Here is a 22,962-nt window from a genome sequence, read left to right as displayed (position 1 = left end):
GTTGAAGGGGCGAAGGACACAAGAATTATTACTCAGAGCAATACTTAGAGCAATTTAGGCAACTTTCCGTTTTTGTTATTCGAGCGGAACAACCCAAATCCGCAGAAGAAGACTCGATTTTGCAACTCCTATGGACCGGCCCAGCAATGCGTAGGGGAAAATGTCCGGGCAAAATCCAGACGAAATCACCCCTGCGCCAACGCGGAAAAACCTAGGAGATCTTCCCCCAATCATGGAAGACAAGGAGGATGGAGAAATTGAGCGCGTCGATGTGGATTCTAGCAGTCAGTCCGAACCTACGGACGAAGATGCAGACGTGCATCGGCGTCGTACAAGGAGTCGTGTGGTTCAAGATGATTCCCAGTTTGATAATCCTATGACCGAAGAAGAAGAAGCTATCTTCTGGGACGAACAGGAAGAACAGGTCGAGGGGCAGACTCAGAACACTCACGGCAAACACCGACAAAATCGGAAACCTGCTAGCGAGAAATCCCAGATCCGCGATCTATGCGATCATCTCATGTAAACGGCTGCAGAAGTCCGAGCGGTGAGATCTCAGATTCACCACGCTACTAGCACCGCGACCGAGATCGATCTGCTGCTCGAGGAACCTCGAAAAATGCCCTTTACTACCTGCATCACCGAAACTAGGGTTTCGGATCCTGGAAAGATCAAGGTAACGCCTTACGACGGAACGACCAATCCCAGGGCACACCTGCAAGCTTTCCAGATCGCAATGGAGATAGCCAAATTCAGAGAAAGCGAAAGAGATGCCGGCGAATGCCGCCTTTTCATCAAAAATCTCCAAGGAGCAGCGCTCGAATGGTTCTCTCGCCTGAAGGGGAATTCCATTGGAAGCTTTCGCAAACTCGCCTCGAAGTTTCTCAAGCAGTACTCTATGTTCATAGACCGAGAAACCTCTGATGTCGATCTCTGGAGCATGTCCCAAGGAGAGGACGAACCTCTCCGCGACTTCATAAAACGGTTTAGGATTGTCATGGCTAGAGTCAGTGGAATAAGCGACAAAGTGGCAGTAGACGCACTCTGTAAAACGCTCTGGTACAAGTCAAAGTTCAGGAAGTGGATAACCTTTGATAAGCCGCGTATGATTCAAGACGCGCTCCATAAGGCCACAGACTATATAACCATCGAAGAAGAGACGAAAATCTTATTGTAAAGACAGAGGCTAACAAAAACTTCATCGAAGGATCCCAGGTCGGATCAAAAACCTAAAAGGAGAAACCCTCGTAACGACAAAAACGTCCATCATGGGGAAGAGGAGACCCAGGGGGCGCATAACTACGCCATCAATTCCGGACCAGAGCAAGGCCGGACGACGGGAAATACATTGACTCGGAATCCGAATTACGACGAGAACGCCTTCTGCGACTTTCATCAGACCCGCAGTCGTTCGACCGTAAACTGTAAGGTTCTCGGTGCCAGGTTGGCCACAAAGCTGCTCGCAGGAGAACTCTCCGAAGTATCTAGCGTAAAAGATCTCGTCCGCTACTCAGACCGCCCTCCGAGAAACAATAAAGCCCCTCAAACGGAGAACTCTCTCCAAGGGAACCAATCAGGAGAAAAGCGCGGGAGAAGGCAGGATGAGAAGGGCAATGACAATAGTCGCTGCAGAGTCAATATGATCATCGGAGGATCGCAGTTCTGCAGTGATACAATCTCCGCCATCAAAGCTTATGAGCGCAAGGCTGAGACAAGCGCAAATTCGCTAACCGGGAGCGCTCCTAGCGATTTCCCGCGACGAAGAAGAGGCCGACGGGATCGATCAGCCCCACTCCGACCCGCTCGTGATCGATCCCGTGATAAGATATCTCGAGGTCGCGAGAGTTCTCATCGACACGGGTAGCACGGTCAATGTCATCTTCCACGATAATCTTAAAAGGATGAACATCGAGTTTGGAGAAGTCGTACCATCCCCCAAGCCGCTAACCGGTTTCGAGGCCAAGACATCTATGACTCTTGGATCGATCAAACTACTTGTTGCGGCGAAAGAAGTCACGAAGATCGTCGATTTCGTAGTCGTTTACCACCTGGCCATCTACAACGTCATCATGCGCACACCTAGGCTGAACGTCATGAAAGCAGTCCCGTCGACTTATCACGTAGGAATCAAATTCCCGACTAATCGCCGTGATCTGGGGATCCCAGCCATAGTCGAGATGCTGCTTCCTAGCCGAACACAAACTACGGTAAATCACGACCATCTCGATGGTGAATCCCAAACGGGCAAAGCTAACATAGACGCCAACTGAAAACGCTTCGAAAAAGATGATCCAGAATCGTCAACTCATGTAACGGCCAAAGAACAACCAGTTTCAAAGCCTAATGCTTCTACCCAACCGGAGGAAACAAACCCGGTAAAGGTCGTCGATCCTGCAACTAACGCGATTGATGCAATAGCCGAGTAAACACACTCGCACAAAAACCAGAACTACGAGATGGCTTGATCCCCGAAGAGGGTACATAGGCAGCTCGTCCAAGGACGGGTTCAGCTATCCCCCCCTCTCCAAAAAGGGGGGGGGGAGTAGGTACATATACGAATACTCGTATATTCCCGCATTCTAAAATATTTTCCTTGTACTCAATATTTTTGAAACTTTTTCGGCAATAAAAACTTCGTTAACATCTCTCTTATTTCGGAAAAATATCTCGTTAAACTTTTGAAAAACATCCGAAGACGAGCAAAACGATTATTGTACGAAACCAAAAAGTGAAAACTCGCAAACAAATCATCCTACCTCAAAACGGATCAACTCCACACTAACTTATCCGACAAAGAAACATCGTCACATCGACTAAGGCATGGCTGGGATCAACAGACTCCATCGACCACAAAAACTCATTCGCAAAAAGGTTTCGGTCGCACCGTCGGTTCTGACCCTCGACCAGAACACAAGACCCCGGTCTCAGATACTCAGAATATTACTAACAGTATGTTTTCGAAAAAATAAGCGAGACGTCGCCTAGATCTTCAAAAACATGCTCTCAGTCCGTTCGCGACTATAAATTACAAACACTCGTCGACTGGCCCCTCCGAGAACATTAGCAGTCCTAAAAAAACGCATTTAGATCCATCCTAAGGATAGGTCCTCTTACATCCGACTAGGATAAAATAGCGCGCTATAAAAGAAATCCGAAATTTCGGTCAGCACTTTTGGGAGACTTAAAAAATTGTCCTCGAAGAGATGCTCGATTCCTACCATACAAGTCGTGTAAGCCGAGAACATATCGCAGACTTTAAAGCGGAATGCAGTCATGTTAAAATCTCAACAGGCTAAACGACAGCCGATTAATCATCGCAAAAGCCTTCAACCAAAAGTAAACCTAGGTCTTACCCTATACCTAGCACACTGGTCTCTAAAGTCTCAAGGCATGATATCAAAAACATACGAGATCCTGAAAGCATGTCTCTTCGTCCATAACCAAAACACGCTCGAAGCTTCAATGAGCAACGAGTTTGATGATCTAAAAAAAAATAGAGGCGAAGGACGAGATGACAACTCAGACCCTTGTCCTTACACTTAGCAAAAAATCCAAACATCATTAAAAGCTCCTTTTTATAAAAGCATGTTTCAAACACAAAGCCGGTAAAACGGCTGGGATTCGAAGCCTCACACGGCCAGTCCCATTACATAAAAACATGGCCGTACTGGGCCAGCACACGTACAATTAACAGAAACAAATTACAAAGTCAAGGGAACACTTCCCCAAACAACTTACAGTGAACCTCGCAGTCAATCGCCAAGATCGAAGTTCCCACTCATCGACCTTCCGATCGAGTAGTGATTCACATCAAGCGGAGCCACCGGCTGGTCCACTTCACCCGTCTCACCAAGGTCTCCCATCTCGGCCTCCACCGTGTCAGGAGAACCGGGAACTGGTTCCCATTGCTCCTAAATCTGTTCCTCGACCTTAGAAATTTTAAAATCTCTGTCTTTCTCGGCCATATACCCGTTCTGCCTCGCATACTTGCTAGTAAACGAGTAGTCGGGAAACTGCGTAAGGTACAAGCCACCCACGGTTCCACAACACTCGCGATAATCTGCGAGAACCTTGTAACGCCCCTTGAGCTCTCCAAACTTTTGCGAGAACTTATCACGACGGCTCTTCATAACTTTGACAACCTCTCTCTTCCCTTGGCTATAGGCATGGTTGACCTCCTTCTCAAATGACTCTCTCTCACGACGACGAGAACTTTCCAACTCATCTTTCAAACGAGCAATCTCTTTGTCAGCCACCTCAGCCTTGAATCGAGCCATGTGAGCCTCTTGTTTGCTCGTATCGAGGGCTCGGTTTATCATAAGAAGGCCCTGCGAAAATTCCCAAAGTCAATAAACCTACCCCATTGACCATCCTCGCCGCCTTGGAAGAGTCTGGCACTTCGTTGGATTCACCGGCTTGACTGTCAAGATAGTCCTTGAGTATGTTATCAGGAGAAAGCTGTCCATCGACCGCATCTTCAACCACCATAAGATGTTTGTCCTTGTGAGCCTTCGACCTATCTCTCTTCGTCTCCGACCCTTCTTCGGTCGGCAGGTCTGGCTGAAACCGGGAATGGTAGAGCGCAGCAGCACGACGGACCAGCTACGGGGAAAAGTTCGCCCAAAAGCATGGACGTCTGCGTAATAACTCTCGGACGGTGAGCAATCCCTCAGGAACCTGATAGAAAGTGGCGGACACTAAAAAAAAAACCTAACGAGTAAAGATCAAACATCTTCGAAACCAAAGATAGCAAACGTTCAGAATCAGGAATACCTCTTTTCCCCCATATAGTCGTAAAGACGAGGATGGCGCTCGTTTCCACCGAGGCATCACTAACACGGACAAAGAAGAACTGCTCCTTCCAAAAATGGTATTTCGATACGAACCCCGAGATGATTGCCATGTTTGCACGAGGCCTCACTTAGACAATGAGCGAAGAAGACCATCGGGGTTCAACCAAAGCCTTGAGATGATCAGTGTCAAGGGTGATTCCTAGTTCGTAACTCAGCACCAAGATTCCAACGAGGTGCTGCAAACCGCATGGATTAACCTGGCTGATCGACAAGTTGAAACGGTTGAGAAGCTTTACGATGAGCTCCGTGATAGGGAACCATAGATGACACTACATCAAGTAGGCCTCGTAGCACGTGAAATAGCCTTCGGGTGGAGATAGTGCAACTTCCCCAGCCTCTGGGAGGCGAAACTCGACTGATTCAGGAACCCTGCAGAAACGTCTAATGGCCACAAGCCCATTCGGACAATTCCTGCTCGGACAGCCGGCCACAGGGTTTGCTTTAAAAGGGGAAGGAACCCATAGCCCAGGAACGGGAGGTTTCACTTCACCCCTAGCCGTCCAGTATGCATTGACCTCTTCAGGATCGATCGAGTCGGCCGAGAATTCCACCTTTGGCATAACATCGACATGCTGCGAGCTGGAACCATCAGAAACGAAAAGGTCGTGACGAGACATGGTGGATGATTTTTTCTTTGAAAAAATGATCTTGCCTTCTCAAACAATAAAAAAAAGAGAAAAGAGGAAAAGATAGAGAATTTTTTTTACCAAAGGAAGAGAAGAGAGCAAATGATCTTCTTTGGAAGAAAATTTGTGGAAATGAGCAAGTAAAGAATTTTAAAACTTATTCCACCAACTTATAGGCAAAAAGATTCACTATTCATATTCGGATTTTCATACAGTGGATTCCGTCTAACTCATTCAAAAATGTCTAAGCCACTCGCAAGAACCTCAAGATTCTAACGAGCTGGGGGGATAACTGTTCGGGTCAAAATCAGTTACGACAAAATCAACGTCAGAAAACATCCGAAAAAATCTTCTCTTCCATAAAAACAGGAAGAATTCGAGAGAGAACGGAAAAAACTACCAAATGCCTAATGATCAGTTCGTCGAAACGAACAAGCTAGTTCGGTTAACGGCCGAGCTGGATCAACCACAGATTCAGCTCGGCCTTTCGCCGAGCTGGATCAACCACAGCTAGGCCATTCGCCGAGCTGGACCAGTCCAGTTCGGCGAACGGCCGAGCTGGATCAACCGCGGATTCAGCTTGGTCGTTCGCCGAGCAGGACCAGTCCAGTTCGGCGAACGGCCAAGCTGGATTGACCGAAATCTATCTTCACCTCGTCTTCGTAACTCATCTCCCGAGATTGCATCGAACTCACTCTTGTTTCGCCTCGATCGGAGGTATCATTGGAACTTTACGATTAAAAAACTGTAAGAACTCGTTTTCTCGAATAACATTTGGATTGATCGTATAAGACTGCAACGGTTAGCTGAACACCCAAGAGTGCCGACGCTATACAAGGAATTTGAATTTTTTCCGGAATCGACGTTGTTTCGGAAGAGTTCTTTTTATAAAATCGTAAAAACGCCTAAGTCGGAAAACGGCCCGAAAGGGGGCCAGAATACGGCAAAGAGCCCACTTATGATTTTATGGAATCAAACCCAGTCGTTATGACGGCTTATCATTTGTTACCCAGATAAAGATAAATGTCAAGTTCGGAGGACAAATGTCAAGTTTCCGAAGATAAATACAGAGATCGAAGAAAAATGGAATATTTCCGCGAAGCGATAAACTCGACCGAGGGCAGAAAGGGAAAAGGTAAACCGCCTTAGAAGGAGTATATATGGGGATTGAAGTTGAAGGGGCGAAGAACACAAGAATTATTATTAAGAGCAACTTTCCGTTTTTGTTATTCGAGCTGCGACTTAATTAGGTTTTTTTTGCAGTCTTAGGTGCTAGAACTAGGGATTTTGCCGACAGCTCTCGCAGCCAAGGCCCTTACCTTTTTCGCAGATTCGGAATAAGATAGTTTTGTTCTCTTTTCGATTCTCATATTTTTTCCGTCTGTCTTTTCGTGTTCTTGATTGCTTGACGTGTGGTTTAGCAGATATCCGGAACCTCTGAGAAATTAGGGCTTTCCTAACTTTCCTAATTCAACAGAAATCGACGGTGCGAATTTCGGTTCCCACATGGACCGTTCCATTTCTCGAGAAGGTTCTGATCCTAGATCAGGATTATCGAGAAGTATCGGTTGTGATCTACTTTCACCGGTTTTCTCAACCACACCGGGTTTTTCATCAAAGTTAATTTCTATGGTGCTCGTGGTGAGGCGTTTTCCGCTTCTTAGTAACACAACATTAACTTGACGTTTCAGATTTGCATCAGTTCTCCCAAGGAGACGTCCCGTTTCTCTTTTGATGGTAGTTGCGTTTTCCGCTACTTGACTGTCCAGTCTCTTAATGTGTTCACTTAGAGCGTCGAACTTCCTCATTAGCTCACTGTAGATTATATTTATCTTTCCGTTCAGGTCTGTTGCCATTTTGCGATTTCCCCTAAAGGCTTGGTTTAACCTAAATTTCTCTCTGCCTCGGCGTGATCCAACAGTAGCATCATAATTTCGGGTGAAGCTGTCAGTGTCAGAATTGGGATACCAATCTTTCAAGGTTGGAATATCCACAAAATCTACAAGTTGTTCTAGGTCAGAAAGGACATCATCATCAATTTGATTAATCCCAAATTGATTTTGCTCATCTATAACAGAATGAAATGAGTCCAGATATTCTTTAATTTCAGTGAAATGTGGCCCATCTATGGAATCAACTCTTCTTCTTCGTTCTACGTCCATCATCTCGTATGATCTACCCGTTGCTACATTCTTGATCAAACGCTTGCTTCTTCAGGGCTCCAGTTACTGAAGCTCCCTTCACTGGATTTGTCAAGCGTGATTTGGTAATTAAGGTTAACACCCCCGTAAAAGGTGTTAATAAGTTGTGTTTCTGAATAACCATGGTGGGGACATTCAAGTTGGTAACTCTTGAATCTTTCCCAGGCGTTTCGGAATGATTCCCGTGGATCTTGGCGGAATGTGGAGATTGTCTTCCTTACATCCCAGTAACGCGTCTCATCGATGAAGTGATTAACGATTGCACTCCTAATTTACTTCCAGCAGGTCAGAGATCCTGCTGGTAGTTGGTCTAGCCATTTTCTGGCGTCACCCTCTAAGGAAAATGAGAAGAGTTTACAGCGATTGTACTCGTCATTCATCATGTCTTCTAGGTATTCAATGTGATCGTGTGGGTGTTCTGAGACAGTTTCACGGAAAGCGTTCTGACGTACCAAGATTAGGTATTCGAGGCTGAGCCCAGATTTCTTGGTATCGTCCTTTGGTAGTTTAATGGCTGACCTATTGGAATAGGTCCTGCCAGGTTTTAAGTAGTCTTGCAAAGGCAATTTTCTTTCTTTATCTCTATTCGAGATTGAATTAATTTTAACAGGGATTGCAGTCCCCTATTCATTTATGACTTGACTAATTGCGTTGCTTAGTTGACCTTTAGGTTCACCTAGGACTACTTCATCATTAGCATGATTGGTAAGAGAAAACTTACCTGCTTCCGGCGGGGTATCGTCGATCGATGTTTCCGTCGACTCGTCGATCGATGTCTGTAGTGCCGCGTCGACCGATGTTTCCATCGACATGTCGCTCCATGTTGTTGTTATTCCGCCGATCAATGTCCGGCCGAGATACATGTCCTCCATCTTGAGTACCTGTGTCAGCAGGGAAAGAAGGAAAACTTAAGAAAATCCAGTAACAAAATCTAAACTATATTCTAAACTTTAAATCTAATTGGTAATAAGAAAGAGTCCCCGGCAACGGCGCAAAATTTGATATCACACAAATTACCCTAAGGAGTGAATTACTCTCTCAACTAAGAGGTTCAGATGTAGTACTTAGGGATCAAATCAATAGAGACTCTAAGATTACACAATAGATTTTTAGTCTTCGAAATAAAGCAAGATTAATAGGTTTAAAGCAGTTAATGGAATCGTGAGCAAGGCAGTTGCTCGATTGGTTTGATTTGAGGTTGTTAACAGTTGGGGAATTAGCTAGATTCAGGTATATTCTCAGGTATGATAAGTAAATAACTTAATTTGGGTTTTTAGGGGTTTATTAATATTAATTGTTCTCGGACTCAAAATTAGTTATAATCAATTAGATTATCTAATCTGGATCTCGGATTTCAACTTTCGTATGTTAATCACGAGAAAGTGTCGATCGATGATTTGTAAAAAATATCGATCGATACACCTTTCAAAATATCGATCGACAGAACTCTCGTTGCGTCGATCGTTTCTTCTTCCAGAAAGCTTTACGAGCGGATTTGATGGTGCCTTCTAACTTACTAGACCAACTCTCGTGTGTATCTAGTCAGTTAGATCATACTAGTTTATTTTCAGGTATTGAGTCAAGCAATGGCTTGTTCTCAATTAATCCTAGGATCTAAGTTTAAAGGGTGATCAATCCTAAACTTAGCTTTAAGAACAACTAGATGAAGAACTATATTTTAAACACCCTAGCAACAGTTTAAGTTAACAATACATATATCATCCTATTGTGAAACCTAAATCTAACAGTAAGACTACTCAGACATATTCATAAAGCACATGGTTATGATGGTCTGAATAATACTTAAATAAAACAACAAGAGTAAACAATAAAGTAAGTGAAAGCATGGGAGTTCAAGATATTCTCTGTTTTGTAGTTCAGATCTATCTCTCCAATCATAAGCTCTCTCTCTTCCTCCAATGGTGTGTTGCTTCTCTCCAAACTAGGTCTAAAAGGTCTCTAAGCAAGTCTGCCTTTAAAATAGTACAAAACCCTAATAATATAGCCTAACAGGCGGCCAGTGACTTAACATGTAATTATTGGAACTTTTGTGAAACTTGCAATCTTCTAATTTTGTCATTTAACTCACGGGTGGCTTCACCGTCGATCGATGCTTCGAGCTTTCCATCGATCGATTATGCTTGGTAATCGTCGGTCAATGTTCTGATACAAAAATCGACTACTCCTTTGTTTCCAGCAAAACTCTCAAATAGTCTCCAAATTGCTCCAAATACCTCATTTTCCTATAGTAAGTACATGAACTTGTAATTACTCTAAAAAGGGTCCAAAACGTATAAAAACCATGGCTAAAAGTAGGTAAAATCTATGGCCTATCAGCATGGATTGAATATTGTCTCTGAATGTCGACCAATGGTCTTGCTCGATGGTCAGCTCGGATGCTTTCTCCAAATATCTCCAAAATGCTCCAAAATCATCACTTTCTTCCAAATCACTGCTGATCCTATGAATATACTAATAGACTCTAGAATATAATAATTAGTTATAAAAACACATATAAACCATGGCTAAAAGTGGGTAAAATCCATAGCCTATCAACTCCCTCAGACTTACCTTTTTGCTTCTCCTCAAGCAACATACATGCAGTCTCTCTGAAAGAGGTTTGAAACAGCAGGGACTCACAGATTTAAAACTTAGAATCAACACCTTAGAAAGTCCTAATCTTAGAAGCACACTACCATATCCTAGTCTAGCAACCAAGTTCATCTAGCCAACAACTTAGCAAATCATATCTGACAATCCCTTCTACCAACCTCAATTCTTGAATAAATAAAAGTGTAGGCTTTACCTTGGGGGTATCGATCATAGGATGCAAAGATTCTCAAACAAGTATCTGGACCTGCAGGTAAATAAAAGTTCCTTTCCTCTCTCTCTACTAATTTTTCTCTCAGTCAAGGTCTGCTTATATTGCAAGATCATTGACTAAGATTAGACAGGCTTCCATGAATCAAGCTTTAATCGTTTTAGCCACCAAATTTAGTTCACTTCTTTTTGATCTATATCCTAGGATTATTTGTGAATCAAGCCTTAATGGTTGTAGCCACCAAATCATGTTCTAATCCTTTACCTATAGAATTCTTATGAATCAAGCCTTAATGGTTGTAGCCACCAAGTCATGTTCGAATTTTTTTCCTAAGTTATTATCTATAACTATATATATATATTTTATATCATATCTATATATTTCGAAATAGAGAGAGAGGGTGATAAATCTACACAAGGCTTTACCTTCCAAACTTGTTTGAAGAATCCGATCCCATGTATACCAAGCTCCAAGACAAGCAAAGTTGAGCTCAGTTAGGTTGGAGGTCAGCTTTGGTTCCTTCAAACATTCTCAGCAAGTGTAGCATAGTTGACAGCTTGATCCACTTTGGTATCTTTAGTGCTATATGCAACTAGTAAATCTAGAATTGTGTAGTTAGATAACAAGCAAAATCAATAAGTTCATCATCCTCTTCTTGACTCAATAAAAACTTTTTTGAAAACATTTTAATAAGACTCATGAAATAAACTAATATCAGTAAACCTCCCCCCAGACTTAAACTACATTGTCCTTAGTGTAAATTCAGTCGGAGTTATGGTGATAACTAAAGCATAAGGACTTAATTGAATAAGTAAGAGCGATATACTAGAGCAGATTAGATGTCGATCGATGCAGGTGATGTTCTGTCGATCGATGTCGGCAGTGTGATGGTGATAACTAAAGCATAAGGTGTTGACATCGGTCGCTGTAGGTGATGTTTTTTCGATCGATGTCAGCAGTGTTTCGTCGGTCGATACTCTTGGCAAACGTCTACTCAGATCTTTTTTGTATGACCTTCAAAAATTCAAAAACTAGCATAAGTACTAAACTGATGAAAACCAAATAATATTACCTAATAGTGGGTTGCCTCCCACTCAACGCTTTGTTATAGTCATGTAGCTTGACTTTGGAGGTGATTTGGCTAGTAATGTGGAAAGCAGGTATTTTCTGGGAAGCAAGTTTCCATCTCTTCAATGCTCTTGTTGAACTATGTACCAGCGAAGTCTCGCATTGCTTCGTCTCCTCTGCGCCATTTTTCTTTCATTGTTGCAGTTGTATTCTCTATCCTCTACAATCTGTCTCCAAGACATCAAGTTTGAACTGATGTCTCACAAGTGTGGCGTATGCGTCAGCTGAGATCTCCTCTCCATGGTTGTTTGTATCAGACATATCTGATTTCACCTTTGGTACTAGCTCTCCTCGGTTTGCTGGTATAGCTTCGTCGATCGATGTTCTTCAGTGACTGTCGGTCGATCTGTTGATGAGTTTGTCGATCGATGTCGATGCCTCTGGTCGACGAGCGATATATCTCTAAATCTCCACTATCTCTGTCTGCATTGCCTTTGTCTGAGAAGTCAAAGAACTGATGGTAATGTCCCGAGGAAATAGATGTCATCACATCTCTTATCAAGCCTCTCTTCTGCAGCTCCCAGAGTTTTGTAGATCTCTTTTACCATCTGATCAATCTCTGCTCTGGTTTAAGAATCTGGTTGAGACTTCATCGGATTTAATTGTGATGGGTCATCGTCGATCGATTTTGGAAGGTCTCTGTCGACCGATGTTGGAATGTTTCTGTCGATTGAATCTGGTGTTGTTGCTTTGGCCGCACGATGTGCCTGCATATTAGCTATGTCTTGCCTCATCTCCTCCATGCATGTAGTAAACCAACTGATGATATCATTTAGTGGGTAGTAGACACCATCAAGCTTCATCTGGAAGTCATCTTCATTCTTTTCTTGGGCTCCACAAATTCCATAAAGCATCTCATTTATCTCATTCTTGGTGTAGATTTCTGGTACTAGCTTGGTCTGTGTGAATGACCTAGCATGTTCTGGAAGACATAGGTAGATGTGCTCATCCATTGAGACTCTTTCCAGAAGATTTCTGATATCATCTTTGGATACCCGGATGATATGTCCATCAACATCTCGGGCATGTCCATGATCATCTATGTAGACTCCATACTCATCCTTCTCCTCCCAGTGGAATCTCCTAGTTCCATCAAGGTCATAGGCTCTTTTCCAAACTCTGGACGTCTTTCGATCGATGTTGGGTCTCCAATGTTGATCGACTGTCGAGTATGCTGTTGATACTTTGGCTTGAAATGATCATCTACTTCACCAGATGTGTTGTAGAATTCGTTTGCAACTCTCTGATGGTGCTCTGAAATGTTGCACTGTTGTATGAAGCGATTTTCTGCTCCTAGCTCATGAATTGCAGTTTCTACGGCATAGCTCTCGTGATAGCGATCATCTGCCCAACTGCCAATTGAGTAGTTTCCTTCCTCAGCACGAATACCTTGATACTATGTTGCTCGTTCCTCCTCATTATCCTCATCATATTCTTCTCTGTGCGGAGTAGCTCTGGTTGAAGGTCTTGCAGAGTGTTCTGCCAGGGTGGGATTGTAGTAGTCATTCCGCCAATCGTCTGGACTACTGTCGATCGATTCTTCTATGTGATTGTTGATAGATTTCTGATTGGCACTGTCGATCGATGTGGGGATGTGAGATTCGATCGACGCGGAATACGCGGAATACGCGGAATACTCATTCTCATTAGCTCCACAGTGGCATGCTGCTATGAGTCCTAGATCATCAATTCTTCTGGAGGAAGTTTGTGGCTTCATGACTTGAATAGGATCATAGTGGACATGTGGGTCTATGAGCGTCAGGCACAACTGGTTGGTTTGCATGTTGCACACTGCTCCTACTGTTGACAAGAAGGCTCTTCCAGGCAACAGAGAAGAGTTCCAGTTCAGCTTGATATCCAAGACATGGAAATCTACTGGAACTAGGGCATTAGCAATCTGCACCTCTAGGTCTCTGACAATTCCTCCTGATTTTCGCTGAGAACAATTCACAAAAGTGAACGATTCCTTGGAAGGCTCCACCTTTAGACATTGATGGTCTGCCATAACCCTAGGTAGGATGTTGACTGATGCTCCTGTGTCACACAATGCATGTGGGAACTTAATACCCTTCCCCGTACATGGTATTACAAAATTCCCAGGATCACTCTTCTTATTCAGTGTAATCCTATTCTTCATCTTTTCTCTGGCCTCATAGAACATTCTCCTAATGTCCTTTTTAGTCTCTTTGGTCTCTCTGAAGAACATCAACAATCTGTAGGTAAAGTTGGCCTCCTTGAATGGTTTCTCTGGTGGAATCCTAAAGACTCTCTTTCGAAAACTTTCCACCTCCTTCTCATTAGCTCCCCTCTTCAGATGCTTGGCAATCATTTCATTTCTCTTCCTTAAGGTTCTCCCCATAGGAGCCTTATCAACTTCCATAGGCTCTGCTGCATCTTCTGAATGTGTACTGGTGGTCTTTGGTGGGTCAGCTGAAGGTTTTTGTTGTGGCATGAGTGCATTGATTCAGGTGATGTCTATCTTTGGGAACATCACTCGGCATGTGATGGGTGCACGTCGATCGATGGGCGCTGGAGGTTGTCGATCGCCAGCGGTCTCATGTTGTCGATCGATGGCGGGATCAGTTTGTTGATCGATGTTGACATAAATAGGGCTGGGCGGATGTGGGTGTCTTGCTGCGAACTCCTCGTGAGTTATGATCCTCATGGCATTGCATGATGCGGTTGACTCTGTAGGTGTCGTCGATCAATGCTTTGGAGAGGCTGTCGATCGGTTCTGATTGAAGTCCATCGATCGATGTTCAAAGTATGGCGTCGATCAACACCAATGTGATCCGCCGAAGCTCATCGAACTCTCTACTTCGAAATCTCCTTCTTGCAGCTTCTCATGCTTCACCACTTGCCAGAAATCATCATATATGATGGCATTAAGGTGGTGCTTCATCACATCATCTCCTACCCCCATTGCTAAGGCTTCTTGCTTCTTAACAGCTTATTATGTCTGAACTACCTGCATCTCAAGCTTCTTCGCATGAGTACTCAAAGTCTCAAACTTTGTATACAGGTTGTTGTAGACAGAATCAATCTTCTCATTGAAGTCCACCGGCATGCTCTGCTGTCCTTCAAGAACTCTGTCAAAAATTTCTTCAATCTTGCTCTCCTGAGTAGGTGGTGGTGGCTTCTGGTAAGATGAGATTCCATAACTCTTGTTGTTGTTGCTGCTGTAGTTCTGGCTGTAGGGTTTCTGGTACTGCGAACTCTGGTTGAAATTACTCCTCTGCCCATTAACATAGAAGTTTCCACCCTGGTTTCCACACCTCTGAAATCATGTTCCACCGATAAAGTTCACATCTTCTTCAACCTCTGCTCTACCCTCTGTGTCTACAGCATCTGCATCCTCTACTAAGAAAGCCTGCTTCCTAAGAAGCTTGTGAACACTGTCCCAGCTTTGCTTTCACCTCATCCTTCTGGTCCTTCCCAAGGATGGCTGCAGATCTCTTTCTCACAAAATCAGTGTTCTTGGTGTTGTTGTTGGATGCCAAGTTCTCAAAAACTCTCACAGCCTCTTCTTGATTCCTAGTGTTGAAGTTCTCATCGCTGGAAGCATTAAGAGCCATCTGATACTGCACTGTGATGCCTCTGAAGAAAGTACTGAGCAGTTGTACTTCATTGAATCGATGGTGTGGACAGTCTCTCTGGGAAGACTTGAATCTGATCCAGGAGCTTCTGAATGATTCTGTAGGCTCATGCGCGAATGTAGCAATCTTGCTCCTCAAGTCTTCAGCACGCGCCTCATCAAAAACGTTACGTAGGAATGCGTTCTTGATGTCGGCCCAGGATGTGAGAGATCATGTGATAGACTATGGATTTGTTCCATTTTCATCCATAGTTTATAGGTGTTTTTACTAATAATTATTATATTATAGAGTCTATTTATTATAAGATCAAGAGTGTTTTGGAGATAAGTGATGATTTTGGAGCATTTTGGAGATATTTGGAGCAAGCACCCGAGATGACCATCACGATCGACAATCGGTCGATATTGGAGAGGAATAATCGATCGATACGCATGACTTGGTATCGATCGACAGAGAAGCACGCAGAAAGCCCATTTGGTCACAGCCGACTTGAAGCCCAAGACTTCACCATTTTACAAGATTACCCTTGTCGAGTTTTTCCCTGATTATATAAGCTTTGCCGCCATGTTAGAGGCAAAGTGTGCTTTTCATTGTTTTACTATTTTCACAGCAAAGGTTTTCAGGATTTTGATAGATTGGAGAGAAGATCCAAAGTTATAATTTGTGATTGGAACTCCATTGATATATATGTACTATTCTAATGAAGTTCTTATACTTCATTTGTTATGAATTGCTTAGCCATGTCTGACTAGTTCCATTGTTAGATTTTAGGGTTAAAATAGGTTAGGAGGGATTAGCTCCAACTATAGATTGTTGAGTTGTGATAATTATCTTTAGGATTGTTCATCAATGTCTGTGTCTAGATTAGCTAACTAGAACCTGCCCTTGGATTGATTTGATAAGATCGAAAGCTTTATTCTCATCCTTAAAACATTCTAATAGAACTATGTTTCTTGCTATGAGCAAGGCGAGAGCTGATCTAGTGAGCTTAGTAAGCCTTCATTCAACCTGCGCATAAAGCTTGACTAGAGCGCATCGATCGATATCACACTTGAATAATCGATCGACGGTACAAAAGGTGTATCGATCGATATCCCATTGGATCAATCGATCGACTCTTTCTATTGATCAATATAACGAGAGTTGAGATCATAGATCTAATTAATAGACAAGTCAATACATGCAAAAGCTGATTGACTAGTTGATCAAAGTAGTTGAGCTTTACATTATCATGCATGCAACTCATTAGGCATCTGTAGGATTATAATCCCAATTTTCCTGAATAAAAACCCTAAGTCTAACTATTTCCTTTTTAAGCACCAAAACTCCAAACCTGCTATTGAACAAACACTTGTTCAATATAAAACTGCAATTTACATTTAAAACTCTAAAAACAATCTTACTTAACAAATCATATTAGAATCGTTAGGTTCCCTAGCTCCCTGTCAATTCGATCCCTAAGTACTACAGCTCGACCTCTTATTTGAGAGAGTATAAATCACTCCTTAGGGTAATTTGAGTGGTATCAAATTTGGCGCCGTTGCCGGGGAGCTTTGATCGCCTATTTTTCTAATTTTTGTTAAGTTTCAGACAAAAAAAAAATTCTTGGATTTTCAGGCACATGCCCAGTAGTACCAGAAGCAATAAGAAAACTCAACTGCTATTCTCACCAGATCCTGCAAGTTTGGAACGTTCGATCCGCAAGGAAGCGCGCTCCTTATCCACCGACAACAACACTTCTATGTCGTTCGATTCTGCTCAACCACCGTCGACCCAGACACCAGTCCCATTGACCGATTCTCGCTCACCCCTGTCGACCGACAACATAGACCTTCCATCGACCGACATCATCCACCCGACATCGATCAACATTCCATCTCGGACATCGATCGATACTGAGCCACGAGACATGGTTGCGCCTTTTTTACTTGTACGTGACAACAATGGAGACCTGCATGACCAGGAGGGTCATCTGCGTAATGCAGCAGGTCAGAGGATAGATGCTCAAGGAGCTGCAATTCCTGAGCCTGATGCTACTGCTGCAGGTACTACCTTACCTGTAGATGAAGCTGTGCAACCCAAAACGTTGGCTAATTACAACACTCCAGATCGATACTACACCAACAGATCCGCCATCCTTCCTCCCACCATTGAGAGGGATTTTGAGTTGAAAGCGCAGTACTACACACTTGTGGGACAGCTACCCTACCATGGATTATCCCACAAACATCCTATGGACCATCTGGAGAGGTTCGGGATCTGATTTCTTCTATTAGAGTCGAGGGAGTCTCTGAGGACTACATGTTATGCAAGCTCTTCAGGTACTCACTTGATGGAGAAGCTCTACATTGGCTCAAGCAGTTACAACCAGGATCTCTTAAATCTTGGAGCGACATCAAGAATGCATTCTTATGCAATTTCCTTGATAAAGCGTGTGCTGAAGACTTGAGGAGCAAGATTGCTACATTCATTCAGGAGCCTGCAGAATCATTCAGAGGCTCTTGGATCAGATTCAAGTCTTACTAGAGAGACTGTCCACACCATGGATTCAATGAAGTATAACTGCTCAGTACTTTTTACCGAGGCATCGCGGTACAGTACCATGTGGCTCCTGATGCTTCTAGCAATGGAAACTTCAACACCAGAAATCCAGAAGAGGCAGTCAAGGTTATTGGAAACCTAGCATCCAGTAACAGCACCAAGAACACTGATTTTGATAGGAAAAGATCTGCCACCATCCTTGGGAATGATCAGATGGATGAGGTGAAGGCAAAACTGGACAGTGTTCACAAGCTTCTCAGGAAGCAGGTCAACTTTGTTGAAGATGCAGAAGCTGTAGAGGGTAGAGCAGAAGAAGAAGAAGAAGTGAACTACATTGGTGGAGCTGGATTCCAAGGTTCTAGAAACCAGGGTGAAAACAGAAACTCCTATGGAAATATAAGTAACTTCAACCAAAATTCACAGTACCTGAAACCCTACAACAACAGCTACAGCAACAACATGAATTTTGGAAGTTCCTACTACCAGAAGCCACCGCCGCCTACTCAAGAGAGCAAGATTGAAGAGATGCATGATAGGGTTCTTGAGGTACAGCAGCGAATTACAGTAGACGTCAATGGGAAGATAGATTCTGTGTACACCAACCTGAAAACAAAGTTTGAGACTTTGAGCACTATGTGAAGAAGATGGAGATGCAGGTTGTGCAGACAGGAGATGCTATTAGGAGGCAGGAAGTTTCAACAAGAGGAGTATGGGATGATGTAATGAAAAACCACGTGAATGTCATCATTGAGGATGACTTTTGGCAAGTGGTGAAGGAACAGAAGCTGCAAGAAGGTGATTTCGAGGTAGAAAGTTTGATGAGTTTTGGCGGATCACATTGGTGTCGATCGACGCCAGACACTAAACATCGATCAATATACACCAACACAAATCAGTCGACAGGAACTCCAGAACATCGATTGACAACCCCTACGTAGTCAACCGCGTCTTGCAATACCATGAAGATTCTAACTCACGAGGAGTTCGTGGTAAAACACCAACATCCGCCCAACCCTGATAACGTCTGAATCGATCGACATGCCAACAGCAACATCAATCGACAAACAGAGGCCAGTATCGATCGACAACCATCAGCACCTATCGATCGACGAGCCCCTATTACATACCGAGTGCAGATGCCGAAGATACATTGCACGACTTAGCGCACTCAGGCCCAAACCCAAACCTTCAGAACACCCACCAGAGCCTGTCAGGACACCTTCAGATGATGGAGAGGATCCTATGGAAGAGGGTAGGGTTTCTACTGGAAGAACCCTAAGGAGAAGAAAGGAAAAAGTGGCGAAACCTCTGAAAAGGGGGGCTAATGATGAGGAAAAGGAAAATTTCTGCAAGAGAGTCTTCAGGATTCCTATAGATAAGCCATTCGAGGATGCTTATTACACCCACAGATTGTGGATGTTCTTCAGAGAAACCAGAGAGAAAGAAGAAGACATCAGGAGAATGTTCTGTGAAGCTAGAGAAAAAATGAGGATGAGGAATACATTGAAGAAGAAGAGTGATCCTGGGCAATTTGCAATACCATGCACGGTGAAGGGTAATAAATTCCCACATGCCTCGTGCGACACAAGAGCATCAGTCAGCATCCTACCTAGGGTTATGGCAGACCATCTAGGTCTGCAGGTACAGCCATCGCAGGAATTGTTCACTTTTGTGGATTGTTCCCAGAAGAACTCAGGAGGAATTGTGAGAGACCTAGAGGTGCAGATTGGTAATGCCCTAGTTCTAGTTGATTTCCATGTCTTGGACATCAAGTTAAACTGGAACTCTTCTCTACTACTTGGGAGAGCTTTCTTGTCAACAGTGGGAGCAGTGTTCAACTTGCAAACCAACCAGTTGTGTCTAACACTCATCGATCTTAATGCCCACTACGACCCTATCCCAGTCAAGAAGCCACAGACGATCCCCAGAAGAATCAATGATCCAGGAATCATTGCAGCTTGCCACTGTGAAGATGAATACGAAACTCAATATTCAGCTTCGATCGAGACTCACACAGCAACATCGATCGACACAACCCATCCTAAATCGACCGACGCAGAAGAACAAAAATTGGTCGACACTTGTCTGGATGAGTGGGAGAACGACTACTACAACCCCACTATTGACGCTTACCCTAAACAAAATATACATACAGACACGTATGATGAAGACTATGAGGAGGAATGAGCCATTGAGTACAGAGCCATCTTTGATGAGGAAGATAAACTCTTACATCATTCCTCTTAGGAAAGGAATGCACCATCGATCGACATGACAAGCTGGCCATCGATCGACACTCAACCTCAACAACGATGCCGAAAGTGAGCATCGACCGACACTGCCTACTACAAATCGGTCGACACTGACGTCAACCGTGCTCGTGAAGGAAACTACTCGATTGGCAGTTGGGCAGATGAACACCACCACGAATGCTTTGCAGTAGAAACAGCAACCTATGCCCCAGAAGCAGATAAACTACAAGACAGTTTCACAGATGAGGAGCTGCTCAACATGCAAAGACGCGATGATACAGATCAGATTCAAGCAGAAGCTGCTTGGGAAAGAACTCGTTTCCGCCAATCGATCGATACTCGTCATCAACAATCGATCGATACTTGTCATCAAAAATCGATAGACACTCGTTGTCCACAATCGATCGACATCAACAATACCACGTCAATTGACAACCATCCAATACCAAAAACCACTGTAAACAAAAAAGATAAATCAGATAAACCGTATCTAACTCCTGACGAATTTGGTATTTTCAAGGACCCAGATGGCTACGCAAGGGCAATAGACGGCCGCACACTACACGTATCTCGCGAAGAAATCGCAGATATCCTTCAGAAGCGAATGGAGCAGACAATCTGTTCATGCATCACCGCAACAATCCAGAACAGAAGGCTACAAAGGAGTTCTATGACACAGCTGGTGGCATAGAAAACAGCTTCAAACAATGATCTCGCCATACACCTCATCCATCAATTGGTTGATGTCCCAACAGTCGAGAGACAGCCAGAATTCGGCAGAAGAGCTTATGATCTCTATGGTCACATGAAATTCTACTGGGAAGAGAAAGATGAGTATGAAGTCTATAGAGATGATCAGAGATACGCCAGAGATCTAGATGGAAACACCATTCGTATTCATAACACGGATATCAGAAGAGTTCTGGAAAGAGCTTCAAGAGATGAGCCAAGCTACATATGTCTTCCTGAGCATGCTAACTTATTCACACATACCAAGTTGGTACCAGAGATCTACACAAAAGATGAGATCAATGAGTTGTTCTATGGAGTCTGTGGTGAACCTGAGAGGAACAAAGAAGCTTTCCAAATGAAGCTTGATGGTGTCTACTATCCATTAAATGATAGTATCAGTTGGCTATCTACTTGCATGGAGGAGATAAAGCAAGACATAGCCATAATTCATAACGCGACCGACACTGCTCGACCTCCATCGATCGACAGGCACCTTCACACATCGATCGACAACCGCTTGACAGCATCGATCGATACCAATCCGCCACGCACACATACAATGAAGTCTCAACCAGATTTCCACACCAGAGAAGAGATAGATCAGCTGGTAAAAGGGATCTATAGAGCTCTGGAAACCACAGAGGAGAGGCTTGATGGGAGATGTGATGACATCTATTTCCTAATGGATCTTAGCATTAGTGCTTTGACCTCCAAGGTTGAAGCTATACAAGGGGAGTTGGTGGAGATTCAGAGTTACATTGCCCGTTGACCAGAAGCAGCGCTATCGATCGACAGATGCAACAACAAATCGATCGACATTCACAATCAAACATCGATCGACAGTGATAAAAACCGAGGCCGGCTAGTACCAAAGTGATAGATTATGGATTTGGCCCGTTTTCATCCATATTTTATAGGTGTTTTTACTAATATTTATATTATTATCGAGTTTATTTATTATATTTATAAGATCAGGAATGTTTTGGAGATAAGTGATGATTTTGGAGCATTTTGGAGATATTTGGAGCAAGCACCCGAGATGACCATCGAGATCGACAATCAGTCGATATGGGAGAGCTAGAATCGATCGATACACAAGTCATGGTGTCGATCGATAGCACAGCGCGCAGAAGCTTGTTTGGTCACAGCCGACTTGAAGCCCAAGATTTCACTATTTTACAAGATTGCCCCAGACGTGTTTTACCCTAATTATATAAGCTTTGCCGCCATGTTAGAAGCAAAGTGTGATTTTCTTTGTGTTTCATTGTTTTATTGATAGATGGGAGAGAATATCCAAAGTTATAATTTGTGATTGGAACTCCATTGATATTTATCTTATTTTATTCTATGAAGTTTTTATACCTAACTATTGTTATGAATTTCTTAGCCATGTCTGGGTAGTTCTCTTGTTAGATTTTAGGGTTTAAATAGGTTAGGGGGAATGAATGCTGAGTTGTGATAATCATCTTTAGAATTGTTCATTAATGCATGTGTCTAGATTAGCTACCTAGAACTTGCCCTAGAATTGATTGATAAAAGCCATAGCTAATTCTCATCCTGAAAACATTCTAATTGAACTTTGTTTCTTGCTATGAGCAAGGCGAGAGCTGATCTAGTGAGCTTAATAAGCATTCATTCAACCTGCGCAAAAAGCTTGACTAGAGCGCGTCGATCGATATCATACTTGAATAATCAATCGACGGTGCAAAAGGTGTATCGATCGATACGCCCATTGGAATATTGATCAACACTTTCAATATATCAATATAACGAGAGTTGAGATCATAGATCTAGTTAATAGTCAACAAGTCATTGCTCGCCAAGGCTGAAAGACTTGTTGATGAAATAGTTGAGCTTTACATTATCATGCATGCAAATCATTAGGCATCTATAGGATTATAATTCCAACTTTCCACAATAAAAACCCTAAGTCTAGCTATTTCCTTTTTAAGCACCAAAACCCCAAAACTTGCTATTGAACAAATACTTGTTCAATATAAAACTGCAATTTACTTTCAAAACTCTTAAAAACATCTTGCTTAACAAATCATATTAGAATCTCTAGGTTCCCTGGCTCCCTGTGAATTCGATCCCTAAGTACTACAACTCGATCTCTTATTTGAGAGAGTATAAATCACTCCTTAGGGTAATTTGAGTGGTTATCAAATTTGGCGCCGTTGCCGGGGAGCTTTGTTCGCCTGTTTTCTAATTT

At 43.1% G+C, this 22,962-nt stretch overlaps 1 protein-coding gene across 1 annotated transcript; it reads left to right on the top strand.

Annotated features, from left to right (window-relative positions):
- The first annotated feature begins 619 nt into the window (after positions 1 to 619).
- LOC111211654 lies at positions 620 to 1,864 on the top strand. Its single transcript, XM_022712908.1, has 2 exons — positions 620 to 1,173; positions 1,216 to 1,864. The coding sequence occupies exons 1-2, from the start codon at positions 620 to 622 to the stop codon at positions 1,862 to 1,864; spliced, it is 1,203 nt and encodes a 400-aa protein (XP_022568629.1).
- The last annotated feature ends 21,098 nt before the right edge of the window (positions 1,865 to 22,962 follow it).

Source organism: Brassica napus, chromosome C9 (genome assembly GCF_020379485.1).
Source record: "Brassica napus cultivar Da-Ae chromosome C9, Da-Ae, whole genome shotgun sequence".
NCBI lineage: Eukaryota > Viridiplantae > Streptophyta > Magnoliopsida > Brassicales > Brassicaceae > Brassica > Brassica napus.
The sequence above is the reverse complement of the archived record's forward strand: the minus strand, read 5'-3'. Positions and strand labels throughout refer to the sequence as shown.

Coding starts and splice junctions, on each gene's coding strand:
- LOC111211654 (XM_022712908.1), top strand. CDS start 620: ATGCCCTTTACTACCTGCATCACCGAAACTAGGGTTTCGGATCCTGGA. Junction 1,174..1,215: donor GAAGAGACGAAAATCTTATT/GTAAAGACAGAG, acceptor GAAGGATCCCAG/GTCGGATCAAAAACCTAAAA.